The 19,993-nt window shown below is 37.0% G+C and overlaps 1 protein-coding gene and 1 long non-coding RNA gene across 16 annotated transcripts in view; one reads left to right on the forward strand and one right to left on the reverse strand.

Moving 5' to 3' along the window:
* The window catches only part of LOC110466691, a 39,814-nt gene extending 24,323 nt beyond the window's left edge, over positions 1 to 15,491 (forward strand). For 7 of the 8 annotated variants that reach the window (XR_002464766.1, XR_002464759.1, XR_002464762.1 and 4 more), the window contains 3 exons: positions 2,669 to 3,012; positions 12,872 to 13,110; positions 15,406 to 15,491. This is a non-coding gene — a long non-coding RNA (uncharacterized LOC110466691). The remainder of the gene's footprint in view (positions 1 to 2,668; positions 3,013 to 12,871; positions 13,111 to 15,405) is intronic. The other variant, XR_002464761.1, reaches the window with a different exon arrangement.
* The window catches only part of LOC110466689 (single-stranded DNA-binding protein 3-like), a 106,522-nt gene that overhangs the window by 41,050 nt on the left and 45,479 nt on the right, over positions 1 to 19,993 (reverse strand). For 7 of the 8 annotated variants that reach the window (XM_021523372.1, XM_021523368.1, XM_021523367.1 and 4 more), the window contains 2 exons: positions 19,210 to 19,296; positions 15,586 to 15,660 (listed from right to left, as the gene is read on the reverse strand). In XM_021523372.1, coding sequence (XP_021379047.1) covers positions 15,586 to 15,660; positions 19,210 to 19,296 — 162 coding nt within the window. The remainder of the gene's footprint in view (positions 1 to 15,585; positions 15,661 to 19,209; positions 19,297 to 19,993) is intronic. The other variant, XM_021523373.1, reaches the window with a different exon arrangement.

Genomic DNA, 19,993 nt, shown 5'->3' on the forward strand with positions numbered 1-19,993 from the left:
GTTTTGTTTGATCAAGTGTTTCCCATTAACCATGGGTTAAATACAAGCCAAAAAACACTTTTTCCCTAGAAACCAACACTACTCTCTATTGAAATCAAGTATAACACGGCTGTGGGAACTATTTAAAAAAAAAATACTACTCAACAATTCTAACACTTCAGTTGGGACTATTTTTTTTAACTTGATTTGTCAGTTGTTACACTGCTCTGGGAACTGTATCTAACTCGACTTACTGCATTAACACTGCAGTGGGAAATTCTTTTCAATTCCTATTTGTCAATTGTAGTGGAAACAATTTTTCTTTTACAATCTCCTTGTCACTTGTAACACCATTGAGTGTAACTTGACTCGTCAGTTGTAACGCGAATGTGGGAACTACTTTCACTTGACTCGTCAGTTGTAACATCATTTAGGGAACTACTTTCACTTGCCTCGTCAGTTGTAACACCATTTAGGGAACTATTTTCACTTGACTTGTCAGTTGTTACACCATTTAGGGAACTACTTTCACTTGACTCGTCAGTTGTAACACCATTAAGGGGAACTACTTTCACTTGACTCGTCAGTTGTAATACCATTTAGGGAACTACTTTCACTTGACTCGTCAGTTTAAACACCAATGTGGGAACCTTTTTATTCTTTTTAATTCTACTGATGGGTTATATCAATCCTGAATGAACAACTTTTTCCTTCTGACTTGGCAGGATGTAAATGAAGGTTCTGTTTTACTCCACATCGTAATTCCACACCAAATTTTTGTTTTGAACTGTTCTTTAGATATTAATGTAATAGCAGACTTTAATGGTGGGGTGTGAATTTTTGTGTTGATATTATCATGATTCCTGACAGACATATGCCAGGACATGAAGATCCTGTTAAGATTTCAGAGTTAGCATCTATCGTGATCCACTTCGGGGATTTATGTATATTATGGGGCCGTTGTTTTCTTCAGATTTTGCAATCAAGAAACCAATATCAGTCTTGTTGTTCTCAAACTCAATTAATATAACATCCCCAGAATCACCATTCCGTGGGTGCAGGCTAATACACCACAGCTGCCTTGCAATTCTGACGCCTGATATTTTCTTCATTACCAATCTGCAATACCATGATAAATCTGAAAGCTTTCCGACATTCTTAAGAGGATTTTTGTCTTGATTCCTCAATCAAAAGAGAAGAGGTATTTTCTCTTGTGAGAAATACATTTCTGGGCAGTGTGTATGAATCTGACATATGTAAATCTATCACCAGTGTTTGCATCCTATAGGATTCTGCCTGTTTCTAACAAGTGTTAGTATTCTGATTGACGTCCGGCCTCTTTAGAAAATTGCTCAAGCCTTCATGACTTGATTCCTTACTATGCATTCCAGTCAGAATTTCCCCCCACGTTTTTCTACCAATTAATTGCTTGCAGCACGGTGGCAGCGACCCCAGCTTGTATCCTTTGACGGAATACAAAGCAATTTGCAGTATTATCCCCTACATGTAACGGTGGAGATAATTGTCCCATCATCTGACTAAACCTGGTCCAGTCCTGCAAAGCACTTTGTTTGATTTATCAGTAAATGTTTATTCAAAGGAATAGTGTCCCATCAATACTGGTCTTTGATATCGTGCCATTCATGTGAGTAGCCCAGTAGTGTTAAACATTCCATTTATACTGGTTACCCTCCACAGCCATAGAGGACGACACTTCATACGAAATTCTACTGGCGTGTGTCTAGTACACAAACAGGTGCCCTCATTACAAGGTGACAGGAGTATTGTGCACAGAGGATATTAATGGGAGGCAACATTTTCTGACTGAAATTCAAAATCGTTAAGTAGTTCTCATTGGGGTATAGGTTCCACTGTATAACATCGTGCAGTGATTGCAGACACACCACACAGAATGCCCAGTTGGAACGTTGATGGAATATTTCATCCAGGCTCAATGTGAACATTAATCAAATACAGTATACACAACACTGGGGGAAAACCTAATCAGCAGAAATCATTGCATTACTGGCTAAACGATAAGTGCGTTAAGTGATTTACGTTTCACCAATGAAAATAATTTTCAACATTCATTTAGTTTATCTGTGCTCCATAACTCCATTAGCCAAGCCGATAAGTTAATTTGCCTTAGAGTAAATGTCTTACAAATTTTCGATGTATGAGAAGAGATAAAAGTAATCTAAAAACATGACTACCATTCATGGCTTTGTGAAATTGAAAATCAGGAGTACGAAATCAATTCTGTGTTGTGTTTGTGAATAACCTCTGTAGCATTAACTTGGTCGGGAAAGCCCCTAGTTGGGTGTCAAGTATCAAACTGCACAAACCCCAATAAATTTGTCCATTAAAGGCAAAGTGAGTATAATAATAAATTACTTAATTCAAATCCATAAAACCAGCACAGCTTAGGGTGGCCACGTCCTTGAGATCCTGTATTTTCTCCTTTAGTAAACATACTGCTGGTCATGTTACTATCAATAATATCACCTGTTCAGTATCCAAGATCCCAAACTGAACATAAAGTGGCCACTCACAGATGAAATTTAAGTGGAAGAGAAAGAAAAATAGTCTTGAAATTCTAGGCACACTACTCCTCCTTGTGATTAATGAAGCTAGGGGGTAAACTGACAACTTCAATAGTGTAATTCCTGTCTTTCTTCCTATCGCTCAGGGGCACTGCTAATGGGCTGTGAAAGTCTCAACCGTCACACCGCACTGCTACGCAACCCCGGACCAAGGTAGCCAGCTCTCAACTCATGAATAAAATTCATAACCAGTATTTCAAGGAGATGGTTTAAGAAGACAGGACTAAATGGTCAATTGCATGTTTGTCGATGACCAATTACCCTACCCCTGTTCCCTGGGGAGGACACCACCGTTTGTGTCAGCCACAGACAATTCAGTTTTTTGGCCAATTCAATAATGATTGAATGGGAATGTACCACTCTGAGAACAAGCTGTTCTGTAAGGAGTGATCACTTAGGATGGCACATCAGAAGACCTTTCCTTGTCGAGGTAACTATCATAAACATTATTACAGAATAGGAGAAAAATCCTAAGGAATTTCTCAGCTGAAATTTGAAGTATTTAACAACTATAAATTAGTATATGGCTTTGTAATTGAGAAAATGGTAAGAAACTTTTCATTACTTTTTTAAAAAGAAGTTTACTTTGTAATTGGTAATCATTTGGGGGCCTTAATAAGAATCTTATCATTCCCCTTTGGAAAACTTGAATGGTTTTGTCATTTGTAGAAATGTTCAAGTCTCTGAAGGAGACTTACATTGCCTTCATGTCTTCTCTCACCAAAGGCTGTCTGATTTACAGAGGATCTCACGGAATTTGAAAACAGTTCAAAGTAACACCAGTGAGGCAACACGTTTCTTTGAAAACCCGGTGCATAGTACATTAAACCAGTATCTGAGCCGAGCAATTGCATGTGTCCCTCTCCTATCTAGCCTACAGTTTCCCCAAGCTGTGAGTAAAAGGAACATACTCTTTTCATCTATTGAAAACTATTTCCAAGAGGTTTATCAAGTCAACGGATCGAGGAACATCCGAGTTGATGTTGATTTTCTTTGAACATGCTAATATCCTTCATTTTAATTTAGCTTCACATGTAATGCACTCTGCCAATAAATACATTTCCCATTTCCTCCCTGTGAATAATTTGAGCCACACTGTAATTTGGCACATTAAGGGAACGAAAAACACAACAAAAGCACTTGCAACGGGTCTCAACCCCTCATGCCTGTGAGTGCTCACGTTTTGTTTGAACAGCACTAATCTTTAATAACAGTACGTCCTGTGCCCGACAAGTTAAAATTGCATGTAAAATTCTCAATTTTAGAACTACATTAAGACGGCAGGGTTTTAACGACTTCCACAACTGCACATGTTAAACTGTTGATTTGTGTCAGCACCTGTTCCAGCCAGGCAGCCTACCTATGCCGTCATCAGACCACAAGAACACTAATTATCTTTTCATTTATGCCGTCTCATTTTTAAACCTGCTTGATTACCAGTGCATAATTAAAACTACTCAAATGTCAATGGAAAGCAAAACCTATAAGGTTATATCATTTCAAACATAGGCAAGCTCCGTGTATTCTCTGAAATCCAATACATTCCAAATGTTGTTGGGTTTGTAAGGAGACCAGACTAGGTTGATGTTGTGTAGGCCGATCATGAATTAATCATCTTGAAGCGATAACTTAAGACAGATCTGACTCGACTGATAAATTTCAATTACAGTGTAAAAATCCTCTTAGCAACAATAGCCTTAAAGATTCCTAAATATCACATTCGCAAAATCATCCGTCACTTTGGAAAGGAGGCTTTCTCAATACTGTGTAATAATATACATCAAAACTGTTTCCTATTAAATATTTATAAGGTGATTCCAATGATTAAGGACCTTAATTAAAATGTTCAACATGAACAGAGCAGGTGTCATGTGTTTGGTCATATTGAAGGTTTGTGGTGATGACAGTGATGAATGGTATGATTCACATACCAGTACATACTACACTGTAGTACTTGCATCTGTTTTGCCAGGGGGATGAAACCAGACCCTGTTTTACCAGGGGAGGTAACTAGATACGATTTTACCCGGTGAAGATAACTTACTGAACCTATTTTTGCTATGGGAAGGAAACTGGAGCCTGTTTTGCTACAGGAAGGTACATGCCTATTTAACCAAGGGGAGGTAATCAGGGCCTGTTTTGACAAGGAAGGGGTGTAATCTGTTTTACAGATTTTACAACAGTGCTACGCTGTACAAGAAGCCAATACCCACGCTAACTATCTGGAAATACTTGCCTTTCATACCTCATTGCCAGATTATGATAAAACGTTCCTCGGAAAACTATTGACAATTCTATTCCCAACGCTACATAGCCATTAGTAAAAGATATATGACGATACACGTAATTGATGGATACGTGACAAGGTAGCAGCCAATCACCAGAGATGGACAAAAAAGGGAAGGGAGGAGGAAGAGAAATAGAAGAACAAGATAGTAAGGGAGTTTGGGGGTCAGGGAAGATAAGGCTGGAGATGTGGGGAAGAAAACTATGTGTCATTAATGAATACATGTACGTGACATTTTACTCTTTAGCACTTAGGATTGCAAAACCTGTGAGTATACCTTTCTGCACTCAAATTCTATGTGTCAACACCATACACTAATCACCAGAGGTATACAACCACCTTTCCCAGACTAGTGTGTGATAATGCTTGTGTTGGGTGGTATTTCAAGTATTTCCAGTCTTCAAGATTTGAAGTGAAATCACCAGAATTCTTAGTTAAAAAACAAACTGATTTCTTCTTCTTGATATTGTACTTGATATACCATAATGTTAAATTTGAGAGGAAGCAAGCTAAACTAACAAATCGGGTTTTAACTCCGGAGTAGATGTCACATCCTACTCAATTATGTTGTGTGTGTCTTATTGCTCGTCAAACCCTTACACATCCAATTAATGCATTAACTATAATGTCTGATCAGTACTCTACCTAGAATTGTCCTCGAGGGGACTAAATAGTCCTGCAGTATAGACTGCTGTCAATTTCAATATTTAAGACAACAGTTTTTGGAGACAGCTGATTACTGTCAACAGATGATGGTTAGTCATTGTTTCATTGGAGAACATGTGACAATGTTATGTGAACACATGAAAGAATATCAAGTCATATAGCTGAGCTAATGGAAGCATAAACGCTCATTATTGTTCATGTCGTATATCGACGGTAATGGCAGAAATTAGAGACAGAATGCCATGTTTATGTGTGAATGTGTGTTTGGTAAGTGTTACGCGAGGAAGTGGTATTGTAGGTATAAATAACATGTGGTGCTGCTATAAAGGTCTGTATACTTACACAAGTATAGTATGTATGGAATCAATACACTCCCAATTGTGATGAGCATGAATGCTGTAGTTACTATGAATATAGCTTTTCCTTGTGGTTTACTTTCTTCTGGTGTCGTTGTTTGTCAGTGTTTATATTGGACATGTGTGTTGTGAGAGTTGTGTTTCCAAATTCCTTTACTTTTCATTGTTCAGTTTGCTCTCTATTTCGAAATCTCCAAGTTTGACACCATTTAAAGATCTTTAAGAAACAATCAGGTCTAACCTTTGGGTACATAAACCAACCATCATGTCTAACCTTTGGGTACATTAACTATAATGACTAACCCTTGGGTACATAAACCAACCATTAGCCGTCATGTCTAACCCTTGGGTACATAAACCAACCATTAGCCGTCATGTCTAATCCTGGGGTATATCAGGCATCATGTCCAACCCTTGGGTACATAAACCAACCATCATGTCTAACCTTTGGGTACATTAACTATAATGACTAACCCTTGGGTACATAAACCAACCATTAGCTATAATGTCTAATCCTTGGGTACATTAGCTATATTGTGTCCAACCCTTGGGTACATCAGCCATCATGTCTAACCCTTTGTTACTTTAGTCATTAAATCCGAGCCTTTGGTACATTGGCTAGTGGGCCCTTCTTTTATTCATTTATTATGTCTAACTCTTATATTAGTTATCAGCTCAGAACCTGGCACGGCCATTAGCCATTAACCATCGTGTTAAGCTCAGATTGGTTGTGTTGCAATTACGCTAGTTCATGGTAACTGTAGAAAGCGGAAATGTTTCAAGGGTGCTTTAATGCTATACCGATGTGGGGCCCAACGCCAATTCGAAACCGATACTTCAGTGGCAACTTCCTCTCATCTGCCAGGTAGGAATTTCCCAGGTAAGAGGACACGATACGGCATGATAAGGGTATAGACATTGTGCCCTAGACATTATAATATACCTATTACAACAGATAGGCATTTACCTGTCCAAGTAATTGGAAAATAGAGGGTACTTTTACACCGGTGTAATGTTACCTCATAACACTTGTCATGATAATGTTTTTTTAATTTGACAATATTGTAATAATTTCTGCTATCAACAATCCACTTAAAATGTTAATTTTGTTCTGTGTAAACTGCTGGTATTAAAAAGTCCCACCAACATGGCAAGCCTGAAATGTTATCACAAAATTTACAAAATCTCAAATGTGGAATTTTTTTTAACAATTGAAGGGAGAAAGGAGAAAGGAGGGGGCGTAGGAGAGATTTCTTTTTCTTTATAAAAGCCATTGATTATATAACGAATCGGTGGCTGTCTAGCAATTGAGTTGACATGTCCCACAATCACACTTTGCTGAGATATCAGACCATCACACACATGGTCAGAATGTAATTACGTTGATTACAGGGTTAAGCTGAGCTAATACAGACCTAGCATGTCATGATAAAAAAGCAGCCTTTTTTTCTCCTCTGCTACTAATTGTAATAATGTCCTTTTCCATACACCGGAGCCAAGCAAAGTAATCAATAGTTTAAGATTAGCTCAAATGCAAATAAAGCAGGTTAGAGAGCACTTGTGAATCTATTTTAATTTAGGAACCTTTCAGATGTCGGGTCTTGGATGAAAAACCTCCGGGAGCAAGTCTACTCTTAATATCCGGCATGTTCAAAAGACAAGCCAATAACGTATTAGAAAGTGAACATAAATATTTTACAATCTCTTGTGAGGCAGGCTACCATTACTTTAAATACTAATGAAATTTGCACTTGAGCTGTACCGTTTTAACAAACACTTCCAAGGGATTGTGCCATCCAACTACAGCGTGGGTATAGGTTTGGTAGTGATCTAGCTCCTATATCGTGTCTGACTTGGGTAACTAGGAATAACCTTGATATGACAAGTGATAATTAAGGTAAGTGATATCAAATGGCATATTTTGTTCTCAATTTACATGTCATGTGTTTTTGAAGTCGAAGATTGATAACAGTCGGTGAAGACTTCCTATACTACATCAAGGTGCTCAGAGGCCTAACAGACAGACACTATATCAAACCCACCTTTCAATTCAGAACCCACTGACCACTTTACTGTATCACAAGTATTAAAATGACAAAGACAAATTTCTTTTACCAAGTAAGATTGCAGGATTGATTGTAACATTTTTTTAATGCAGGCAAATTATTCATATATTTATAAATTAACTCTGACATCCCATCCTCCCTAAACTAGACCCTGTTATAAATGCCAACACCCTGTTCTCCCTGTACTAGACCCTCTGTTCTTTGATCTTGGTACCGTCTAATATCATCTACAGGTGCTGAGCAACTCTGGGGAAATACAATATATTTAGTAATTGCTAGGGTGAGACATATAAAACAAACAGTGTCTGAAGCAGACAGATTTATGTTTTGTTTATGCGAGTATATGTTTTAATATCTCCTTGTTATGATGTTGTGAAACTGACATGATGAGATATAAGAGGGACAGAAGGGGAAGAGGATTATATCTGTGCATATTAGGCATACACATTTCATTGTTGACAAGGGGCTTGATGGTAGGCAGGTAAACGTATATGTGGTAGGCAGGTACAATGTGGTAGGTAGATTATACATGGTAGATAGGTATTATGTGGTAGGTGGGTATAATGTGGTATGCAGTTATTTTGTGGTAAAAGTGTATTGTGTGGTATTTGGTAGACAGGTGATTATCTCTAACCATTGGCTTGAGAATCCAGGTGCCCCCCCCCCCCCTTTTTTTTGCACTTCTTTGAAAAATAACTTCCCATTACGCTTGTACATATTTATACATCTGGGTAGTCTAGAACAATCCGGATAAAGTGTCTTGTTCTCTTGGACAGGTGACAGACACTTTTGACTATGCTATGTCTCCCTTGACATTGTAGTACATGTAGGTTACAAACATGAATACCTCCAAATTTGTAATTACACTGTAATGATCTATAGGTTGACATTTCCAGACCTCCTACATGTTATGAACTATTCAATAACAAGCGATCGTCAAAGGGATAAAGTTGATCAAAAAACTATTAATGAAATAACCCTGGAGTCAATTCAATAATTCTGTGTTATTGACTTCTTTCAAGGACTGCAGATACAATCAATAACCTAGTTCATCTTCTGAAATTGATGTATCAGAAGAGGAAATCATGTCTACATTTATCTAAACTTTGGAATTGATTGTCCTCAATAAAAACATGCTGCAGTAGATACAGTACACATCGCTGTCCCTGAAAATTACTGATCAATCTCATTAACTCGCTCTAGGACTGTGGACCTAATTGTGGTGTCTATATGTGTCGCCGAGAATCCAAACGGAAAGCTGGAATTTATACAGAAATAGGGAGACAAGCTATCATTTAAATCCCACACCTATCACCATTTTATGTCAGGACTTCATGTAGGATTAAAAACAACAAAGAGAATGGATGTGTAGTGGTGGTAGTGAGAGTTTGGTGAAAAAGGGAAACAAGACGGAGATGGAATGGGGCTGGAGGGAACACTAGATGTTGTGTTTTAGAAATTGGATAAGGGCTTCATGGAACCAATAAAAGTGCATTAAATGTCGATAGGACACCTTGACTGTGATGCATCACGTTGTGTTTACTGACAAGTGTCAGGTTCACTTACTGAGCAATGGGCCATGATATACAACACTACTGTTCGCTTAAAAATGAAAATGATATATTTTTTTATATAAATTTCATGCAAATTTGATAGTGATGTATGGGAAAGTCGGAATGAAAATGAACACTAAAATGTATGCTATGGTATAGTGCACAAACATCAGAAATAAAGCTGAACAGCCCAGATGTGTATGGCTTTCCTCTTCAATGGCATATTACTTGTGTTATATGAATCAGAAATCAGTTAATGGAAGATGTGATGTGTGTTTAAGATGAATCATCAGTCGTGTTATTTCAAAACTTGAAAATATTAATCCCTTTAATAAAATTCTCATTATCACTGTTTCATTATTGTGGTGTCAATATCCTAAATCTGACGAGAAAAGATGGGGTTTCATGTTTTATAATGATTTTTTTCTTCTTCATATTGATGACGTAACTTTCGCCAGTGAGGGTAAATTTCTAATTAAATCGTGAACAGGGTGAAACATAACACAGTGCTGTCATGGATTTCTATAACACTGGTAAAAAGTAAAATGAATCAATATCTTGGATACTATGCGTTCACTTGGAGTGAAAAAAATGATTTATGAATAATTGTTTTAGTTCACCTGAGCTTGGCTTAGAATAACAAGATAACTGTACATGTGGTTTGATATATTTGAAAGGAATCATGGTTTCTGTGATCAGTCTCCACAGTAAATCTAGATTTAATTTACTTTACTGTACTCCGACAGGCCAGAACTCTTCACAAATCATGGCCAGGTGAGAAACATCACGCTGACACATGCCTCAAACATCCAGATAAAAATGTCACCCATGACTCCCATTCTGGGGGGTAAGACTTGTTATCTGTGCTTTACCTCAGCCACACCGAAAACATGAGCCTGAGTTGGACATACTAATGTACCTGGTAGATACATCCAACTCATGTACCTGGTAGATACATCCAACAACATTAGAGTTCATAATGCAATCAAGAGCCATTAACTTAAAATATGTTTCACTAAGTTTTTTTTTATGTAATTCTGAAACTCACAACCCCTTTTTGTTTTTTCCAAATGTCAAATTGTCATGTACTTTGCTAAAATGTTCTTAATCTGAAGCAGTTGTAAATCAAACTTCTGAAAAACAGTAAATTGAAAAGCATGAATTCCTAGACCCATTTGCAGGGATTTTACAGGTCAAGATAAAAACATAATTTACAAATGTTTGGAATCCCTGAGAGACCTGCCGACAGACTAGCTGTTCCTGAGGTAAATGTTTGCTGTGTCTGACAGAATGTCTGCCATGTGTTTATAGTATATACAGATATCCAAATGGCTTCCCGGGTTGACATGCACACCATGTAGCAGGAAATTGATTCCCAAGATCCTGACGAACAATGAAGGCATACAAAACATTTGGCCAACATCTCCAACAGTCTCGCTAAGCAATTGTGGCTTTGTAATCTTGCATACAAAAGTTTGGCATAAATCTTATTTTCTCTCCTGATTACTTTCCATGCTTTAACTACAGACGATTCCTGATGCTTGGGCACAGACAATTATCCCTGAGCTGATATTCTGAGCACATACGCCCTTGCTCCTCTGTGACTCCTAATTGTGGAGTCATATAGTCCTCCTCCATATTGGTTTAGAATAATGCAGTTTGGGTTTTGTGTTGGGGACATCCTCAGGTCTTTGAGTGATCACATGACCGCTAGTTGTGACAGGAAGTTGCTTTGCTATCAAAAGTAGAAACACATCAGTTATCATAACACTGTTCCCCTTTGGTCGGCGTTTCCGGCTTTTTGCCATAAATTCCATCTGGAAATCTGGTTGATTTTAGCCTGTCATCAGAGTAATCTTTCATCACCTCATGCTCCTGAAGACTGGCTGTTAGGCATTAGTTTATATTTAGGTATTTTTTTTATACCCGCAGGACAGATCTAATATAAATGTCTTCGGAGTAATCTGAACAAATATTCTTGAAATTCATCATTTTCTTTTTTCTTTAATTTCCACTACAACTGCAAATGACTGCTAGAAGCAATGTTGTTTTTCGAGTTAGGCGTTATTTGAAGCAGACCACTCTAGGTAGGTTTCTGTGTATGCTTACATGTGTATTATTTTAAACAAAATTTGAAAGCAAGCAGCAGTCAACTACAATGCCCACTGCCAAGGGAATGTGTTGATTACATGTCAGTACCAGAGTATGTAATTACCGGTGGAACAGATTTTAATTAAAATGTAGAGATTGGGTCATTATTTTTGTTCGTTTAACACAAACAGTTGTGAAATATTTTCCAGATTTTCAATGCAGGGTATTGGTAGATGGTTTGTATGCTAATTACACCCCTTATATACATGGAACATCTGCTGTAGCTAACTTGTACTGCCACACACAAACATACCAGCCCACCCTCCCACCTCAACTCCTTAAAACCTCTTAGCCTGCTTTTCCAGATAAAGTCATGTACTACAAGATAATGCATAGAAAAAAACGTCGAGATAAAAAAAGAAATATATATAAGATAGCTTTTCCCATTGGTATCACTGCAAGCTATCTTTCTTTAGTAGAACCAACTACATTTGCACCAATATCCCCAGGGGAAATGTATGAAAATTCAATCAAAGGTTCACCTTCATTTTTATTAGATGTTTTTTTTCTGTTGATGGCACTGGGTTAGTTCAGATCTAGAAAGGGGGTTCCTGGAGTGGTGTCTGTTACACTCGTCACATTGTGTATCACTGGGCACTTGTAGGTAACATGCCCGACAGGTATTTCTCTAGCCTGTTAAGTTGTAGGTAACATGCCCTACAGGTATATCTCTAGCCTGTTAAGTTGTAGGTAACATGCCCGACAGGTATTTCTCTAGCCTGTTAAGTTGTAGGTTACATGCCCGACAGGTATTTCTCTAGCCTGTTAAGTTGTAGGTAACATGCCCGACAGGTATTTCTCTAGTCTGTTAAGTTGTAGGTAACATGCCCTACAGGTATTTCTCTAGCCTGTTAAGTTGTAGGTTACATGCCCGACAGGTATTTCTCTAGCCTGTTAAGTTGTAGGTAACATGCCCTACAGGTATTTCTCTAGCCTGTTAAGTTGTAGGTTACATGCCCTACAGGTATTTCTCTAGCCTATTAAGTTGTAGGTAACATGCCCTCCAGGTATTACTCTGCCATATGGATCTGTGGATACTTTGCTGCAGGTAAAGTCGATAATGACCATTCCGCTTTGAAACAGAAACCAATGCAAACAACCAGCTCAAGCTTCAAAGACAATAAATGAAAATGCAAATCCTGGCTTATTTATTCAATCTGGGTTGTAATTGCTACTTGAAACGCACAACGTTTCTGTTTTTATTTTTCAGGCTATTAGTATCAGCCTTCTGATGTGTCAAAGGAACCAGGCCTTAACGATGGCTCAAGAAATTGCATATTGTTTTCAAAGGAGATGAAAGAGCAGCCGTTCAAATGACATGGACTGTGATAATGATGGTGATGGGGTGTGCAGCTGCTGCAGTCTCAAGACCTCGATAGCAACCAGCAATGGAGGAGAGACCCGGGGGCAGTAATGGACTAACAAGCTACCAGGGTTCATTGACGTGAGGTAAGTGAGCTTTCTGTGTCTACGTTTGAGACACCTAATGGCAGGCATTACTCTGTTAGATTGCCGAGGAGCACTTCACCGATAGCAAATATCAAAACGCAATATAGACCGGCACAAAGGGACATTACATAGATCTGAAAAACTGACAATGATATCTACTTGTGTGTCTGTTTGATAAAATGCCATTCTCTTCTAAGGGGCTTCATTTTCTGTACTTCACCTTTTTGACACCAATTGCAAAATAAAAGGAATATGAGGCGATTGCAGATGGATAGGTTTTCTTCCAAGACTTTTTCTATCAGCAACAGACATTCAACAGCTGTTTTGATAGCTGATTTCACCTTCAAATTCTGGGAAACATGCACAGCCCCCTCTGGTGTGAGTTTTCTTTTGGCTATATGGATTATTCCCCCTGCTGGCAAGGATACAACATTCCAGAGAGGTTTTCCTGATTTCCTCAAAGAGACATTTTCATCAAATGTCTCTATATCAAAGTTACAGAATCCAAACTACCAGTGGAAAGACATAAATCGTTTATAAATCTGGGGAGTGCCCCAATATTTTCCTTCCCACAGGGCAAGCAGACAGATTACATCATTTCAATTGTCCCAAAAACAGCTCAGTAACGTCTGTGCCATTATTGCTTTGAACTTTAAATGTGAACATTTTACCAAAACCTCATTTATGATGTTGTAAATCCAGTATGTCATCACTATAATCTGTAGTGAAAAAAATGTTTGAATATACTTAATTCCTAGGGCTTTTACCGTCTGTGATAATAAAAATGTATATGTTATTGATTGTTCCCCTCACTCACATTAACCCAGTAAAGTAGTCCTGATGATGACAGCCAATTTCATGTTTAATTGTCCCCGGAAGACTTTGTCAAATCATTGTTCATCCTCAATGGCATAATATACAGAGAGTTGTTTCCATACAATAGTGTGCTTTTAAAATAGGGTAAATTAGTGAAATCAGCTGAAATGTCTGTCCTGTTTCCTAAGTAAGACTTCATCAGTTAGCTCCCCTTGATACCGATAAAAAAATTTCTGCAATGGCAAAGGGTAGTTAAATCCACTGCCTCTGCGGAATATTTCTCAATGCACACTAGTATTAACTTGCGTGCATAACTTAGAAGAAATCACTTTTTTAGCTCTCAAGTTTTGTTGCCTTGAAACTGAATATTTCCTATTAATCTACCAAGCAAAGAAGAGTTACGTCCCATGAGTATTAAATTGCATTGGAGTCTAAGGTTGTCCTGGTTGCCCCCCTTGTATCTTTCCTAGTAACACTCTTTGTACGTGTATTTTTCAGAGATATCCCTTCAGTCAATGGAACATCATTTCCGTCAAATACATTTTGCCTTCAATTTCAAATTAAGATTTTTTGATCAATCATAGAAAAACTAAATTTGTATAAAGTCCATCCAAAATTTGGACAAGTTCAGCTATTAGCTTTTAATATATGGTGTCAGTTTCTCTGTCTATAGAACCTCTAAAGACAATCACTAATTCTCAATATTCATCAGTTTCTGTGAAACATAGACCAAGATTTATGTGTCTGTAACTCTTAGGTGTCATTTACTTGAAAATATACAACAGAGACAAAGTCAACAATTCAGAGAAATTTATTCATTTTCAAACTGAAAAGAAATGAACATGAATTTGTACCTTTATCTTAAATTTCCCATATGTCAATCAGACATATGAACGATGTAAAATCATGGATAGTAGTTACTTCCCCTGAATTAGAATATCCAACATGATGAGTATTTGTAATTCATTATAAAGTTGGATTTGACATTGAAACATGAAATACATATAAATCAGTAAAAAAAAAAAATCCACTCAAAGCAGAAGATGAAGTCTTTAAAGAATGTAGTTTATAAAAAAAATCAAAACACCTACACTATGTAAGAGGCATTATTAATTATTGTGTATCATGTAGTTGATTGTTTTCTTCAGCATTTTGTTAATATACACAACATCAAAATTGAAGGCAAAATTGTTAGAACATAAAATGAAAAAAAGTCGGTTGGGTTATATCCTTTACAAAGTGTGTTTGGGTGAAAAGCTTTGTAATATTGGCGCTCTATAGATGTCTGTCAAATAGTACAGGTTTTCAAAAATATGAAAAAGCAGCTAGTGTGAATAATTAAAGGAATACTAAAACTTATAGCATTATCTTCATAGGGCATAATATTTTTTTCAAAGGTCTTCAAATTCTTGTAATCTCCAAGCATGATTATTGTATGCTACTGTGTATAAATATTAATTCAAACCGTTCCACCTACAGGAAAGGAAGGAACTATTGGACAGGGCAGGAGGCAGGACTGATGAGGAAGAAAAAGATGGTAGAGGATGATTGACAGCTGGGAGGCGTGGCCAACAGCAGGAAGCATTTATAATAGCAGCACAGGACACAGGTCAAAGTACAACAGTTACCACGACGACTAAGGATATGAGTGGTACTCACTTGATTGGGTTGGCCCTGCATCATCCCGGGGTTGTGTTGAGGCTGTGAATGGGGGGACGGCTGGGAAGCTGGAGGCTAGCAAGACAACGGGCGCGTCATTAACGTGTCACAGCATACAACAAGTGTCGACAAGACAACAATATTGTTGTTAACGTGTCACAACATACAATACGGATAAACGTGTGGCAGACTACACCAGTAACTCACAAATGAGAGTCAGTCTCATCAGAACTCGGGAAAACAGTCATCAACTTAACATCTGGCTGTTTACATGTCACCACTACAACAGTTTTGTCAAAATGTTTCAACTTCAACAACTGATGGTCCAATAAAACAAAATGGATATCAATGAGCGTAATCAAGGAAGAAGTGGAACCAAAAAAACAGTCCTGATTTACATACCGTAGACATCGAAGTCATGACCAAAACAACAGTTCCCGTCAACAAACAACAGAAACCAAGACATCAGTCCTCATTTAAATAAAAGTCATTACCAAAACAACAGTCTTCTTTAACATGAAACAGGCAGTCATGACAACAGTCCTCATTCACATTGAAATGTCAGTAAGACAACAGCTGTCATAAACACACCAGTATCATCAAGACAACAGCTGTCATAAACACACAAGTGTCATCAAGACAACAGCTGTCATAAACACACAACAGGCATCACCCAAAGACTCTCATGTAATAAGCAACATATTCAATCAAATTGAAAACATGTCGCTGAATGTCAATTCTGCGTGGGACATGTCATGGTCACCAAGTTTGTTAGACGAAAGTCATGGTCACTACAAAGTTTGTAACTAACTGTACAAGAGTCGCGATTAGAATGTCCGTCAGACTGTCATATTACAACAGACTGGAGGAAGTGAAACATCTAAACATTATTGCATGTAGCCAGTTTCTGTCCTTTCTTAGTGTGGGCATGTAATGTAAGTGCAAGCCACTAGCAAGTAATGCGTTATTGTGTGTAGACATGGATTATGATACTGCCCCCCCAAGCTGAGTCAGTCACCGTAAAATAACGACACCACAAACAATTGTTGACACAGAATAACGCATAGACTTGTAACAGCAGAATTCACACAGGACAAGCCAACATTGTAAGACGGGACAGACTAGGACGCCATCATGCGTCTCATATATAAGACAGAAGTCATCATGCGTCACCTAAAAGTGTCTGCAGGCGCTGTGTTATAATGTCAAGTTCTACAGTGTTGCTATATAATGTGCATATACATAGTTCAAAATATTTTTTGTACATGACAAATTTTGACTTAAATTTCCAGATACCTTACAAAATATCAATTTGTTTGTCTTCTAACCCTCTAATCTTGTCCCTTGATTACTGAAGAAAATGCTATGTATGCAGTAAATATACAACGTAAGCAAATAAAAAAAACAGATGTACATTAGTCTTGTCTAAGTAAACTGACTGTTAAATGAAATTAAAGAAAAATATACTTGCATGAAATTCATTTCAGTCAAAAAATGAAAATAAATTCTATGATAACAAAATGTATTCAGTATTGTCTTTTAACTCACACCAATAAATCTACAGTACAAAATGCATAGAAAGTGAAAGTAGATTACAATATAATAATTTCAACTTGCCAAGAACGATCATAACAATACTTTTGCCAACCAAATAAAAATAATAAGCAAAAAAAAATCAAAATAAAAAATCAAAGAAACCAAATTTAAAGTGCTTAAATCTGAAAAAATATAAAATTCAATTTTATAAAGATATATATTTGACACTAAAATACATATTGGGTAGTGTTGTCTACAGAACTAACTACTTGTGTATAATGGTTGTGCAAATTTGAAGCAGGAGCGAGGGAGTGTGTGAGATGGTAAGGAAGCTTCGTACTAACTACTGTACAGATACACACATGATTATACAGTGCAAAAGCAGACATGTTAGTAGTTACAGGTGTTTGTGGCTCAGGGATAATGATGATCATACAAGTCTGATTGATGATAATGGTGGTCAGAAAGGTTTTCAATAGAATGATGATGATGAAGACCAAATGAAGATGGAAGAGAACAAATAGAATCTCTGGACATAGAAGTGAAAGAGAAAACAAGTCATGTTGATGAGGATTATTTTCAGCATCACCTGTATCAAGGGAAGTAACTCTTCCATGCCTAACAACAAACTGGAAGAATTTAAACAAGAGTTATCTCTCTTTACTTACAACAGATCAAATCTGCTTAAGCTAATGTTACAGATTATGAGCTGCAAAATTATCTGCATTAAGTGGGTTGATTTTTACTTTGGAATGTATTCGCAGTTAACATATTATTTTTCTTGGACCATTAATATAGCTTATAGTTAAATTGGCTGGAGCTATAAGCCATACCTATCAGGCAGTAGCTTAGTTCACTTGGTCACTTCTTATTATCTATCACATTTCACAAGTTAGTTCATAAATACAACATTGGAAAAAAAGGCATGTGCAAAAAATAAGCCATAAAAAGTGACATCTAAAGTAAAAGAAATTGGTACAGAGATCCCACATCAATGCTTAAACAACTTAATAGTGCTATATGTTAAGAGAAAAACAATGGACAAATTCAGCTAAAGGATAGAAAAAAAAGAATGCTTTCATTTTAATGAAAAAATCTACATACTATGAATGTTAAATCTACATGTATTAGTTTGGATAGATCACTTCTAAATGTTTTGTAATATTCACATGTAATTAATATACATTGGAAGCAGAAAACACTAGTTTACACCAGGAGTAGTCTCCCCTGTTACATGCAGTTCCTTCGTTTCTTGGAGTTTGGATTACTGTACCACTGTTAGAATATGCAACACTAAATTTAGTGAACACTGATGCAATTATTGCTACTAAACCCTGTAGAAATGTCTATTGACTATGTTTATATTCAATGAAGACTGACAATATAACAGCAAATACATTGTGACACTCATTCAACCCAAGACTTATGTACCACTATATAAGTAGAACATTATAATTCAAATAAGATTTATTGAAATACTGTCTCAGGTATGACATAATCATTCATCTCAAATTTCCTTACAACAATCTTAAATTATGACATGACTGTCAAATAATTAAGTTAGACAAAGATTTACAGTATCCCACTACAAACTAGGACTTGCTTTACTGTAGACTATTTCTGTATAGTAACTGTGACCATTTTAATGAAATATATAACCTAGAACCACTAAATCATATGCTATCTTCTTCTACAAACTAAACACAAAACCTATGATCTGCCTAACCACTTCAAGAGGCTACTTTCTAAATTATTTTTATATATCTATTGCTTTAAAGAATAATTCTTAAATCTAAACTTAAATATTGCCAACAATGTCTCTATAGTATATGTTAAACGTCCTGATGAAACAGTGGTACAGTTATCCCTAATATGTCAATGGAGAATTCGGAGCATTTCCTTTCCATTAGTTATTGGTGCAGCTTCTCCACTGTCTCTGTAGAATCTGTAACACATCTTGAACGTACAAGGCAGGTCTGCTCCTGTCTGTGTAAACATCACCTTTCGTAGAAACTCCTTCAGGCTAAAACTTTGAAGAACCAAAAAAAAACCAGGCACAAGAGCAAAAGGAAATGATTTTCAACTTACCGGAAAAAAACCTGGGGGCATTGGTCCTCCTGGCATCCCGTCCTGAGGGGGCATCTGTCCCAGCGGACTAGGTGCTGGGCCTGCATTCTGCAACACGGAGGATAGAGGTTAACTTATAGGTCATACAAAGGCCAATAGATAGGTTTTTGGTAAGCAAAATGGATAAAGTCTATACAAACAAAGAAAGTAGAAGGCAATATATAGGTCATTGACCTATGCCCCCTATATACATGCTTTGTTTTGTTTATGACTTGTATTGCTTGTGCAACAATGTTTTTTTTACAACAAAATTTATTATCATTTTTATCTTCCAGATGAGAAATGATCTCATATGGAAGATAAAAATAATGGTAAAATCTGCAAAAACAGTTTCCATAAAATAAAGGTCAACTATAGCTAAAAGGATAGTGGTACTGATCTCGGATTAACGTGCTCAAAGGCCAAAAAATTACATTTAACTCATATGCGACATATATCTTAACTAAAACTGTGTCTTTTTATAAACGAGACATAAACATTTCTAAGCCTACTATTGACATCAGTTAGACCGTAATAACGGCCTGGAAATCCTACTATTGACATCCGTTAGAACCGTAATAACGGCCTGGAAAGCCTACTATTGACATCCGTTAGAACCATAATAACGGCCTGGAAACTACACAAAGCATGATAATACAACCATATAATCATTACAGGGTACCAGTTTAACCAAGGCACTGCTATGGATACTGTGTAACAGAATCCATGTTGTACATGTCAATCTATACAATAACATACTTTCTAC

Source organism: Mizuhopecten yessoensis, unplaced genomic scaffold (assembly GCF_002113885.1).
Source record: "Mizuhopecten yessoensis strain PY_sf001 unplaced genomic scaffold, ASM211388v2 scaffold11141, whole genome shotgun sequence".
Classification (NCBI taxonomy): domain Eukaryota; kingdom Metazoa; phylum Mollusca; class Bivalvia; order Pectinida; family Pectinidae; genus Mizuhopecten; species Mizuhopecten yessoensis.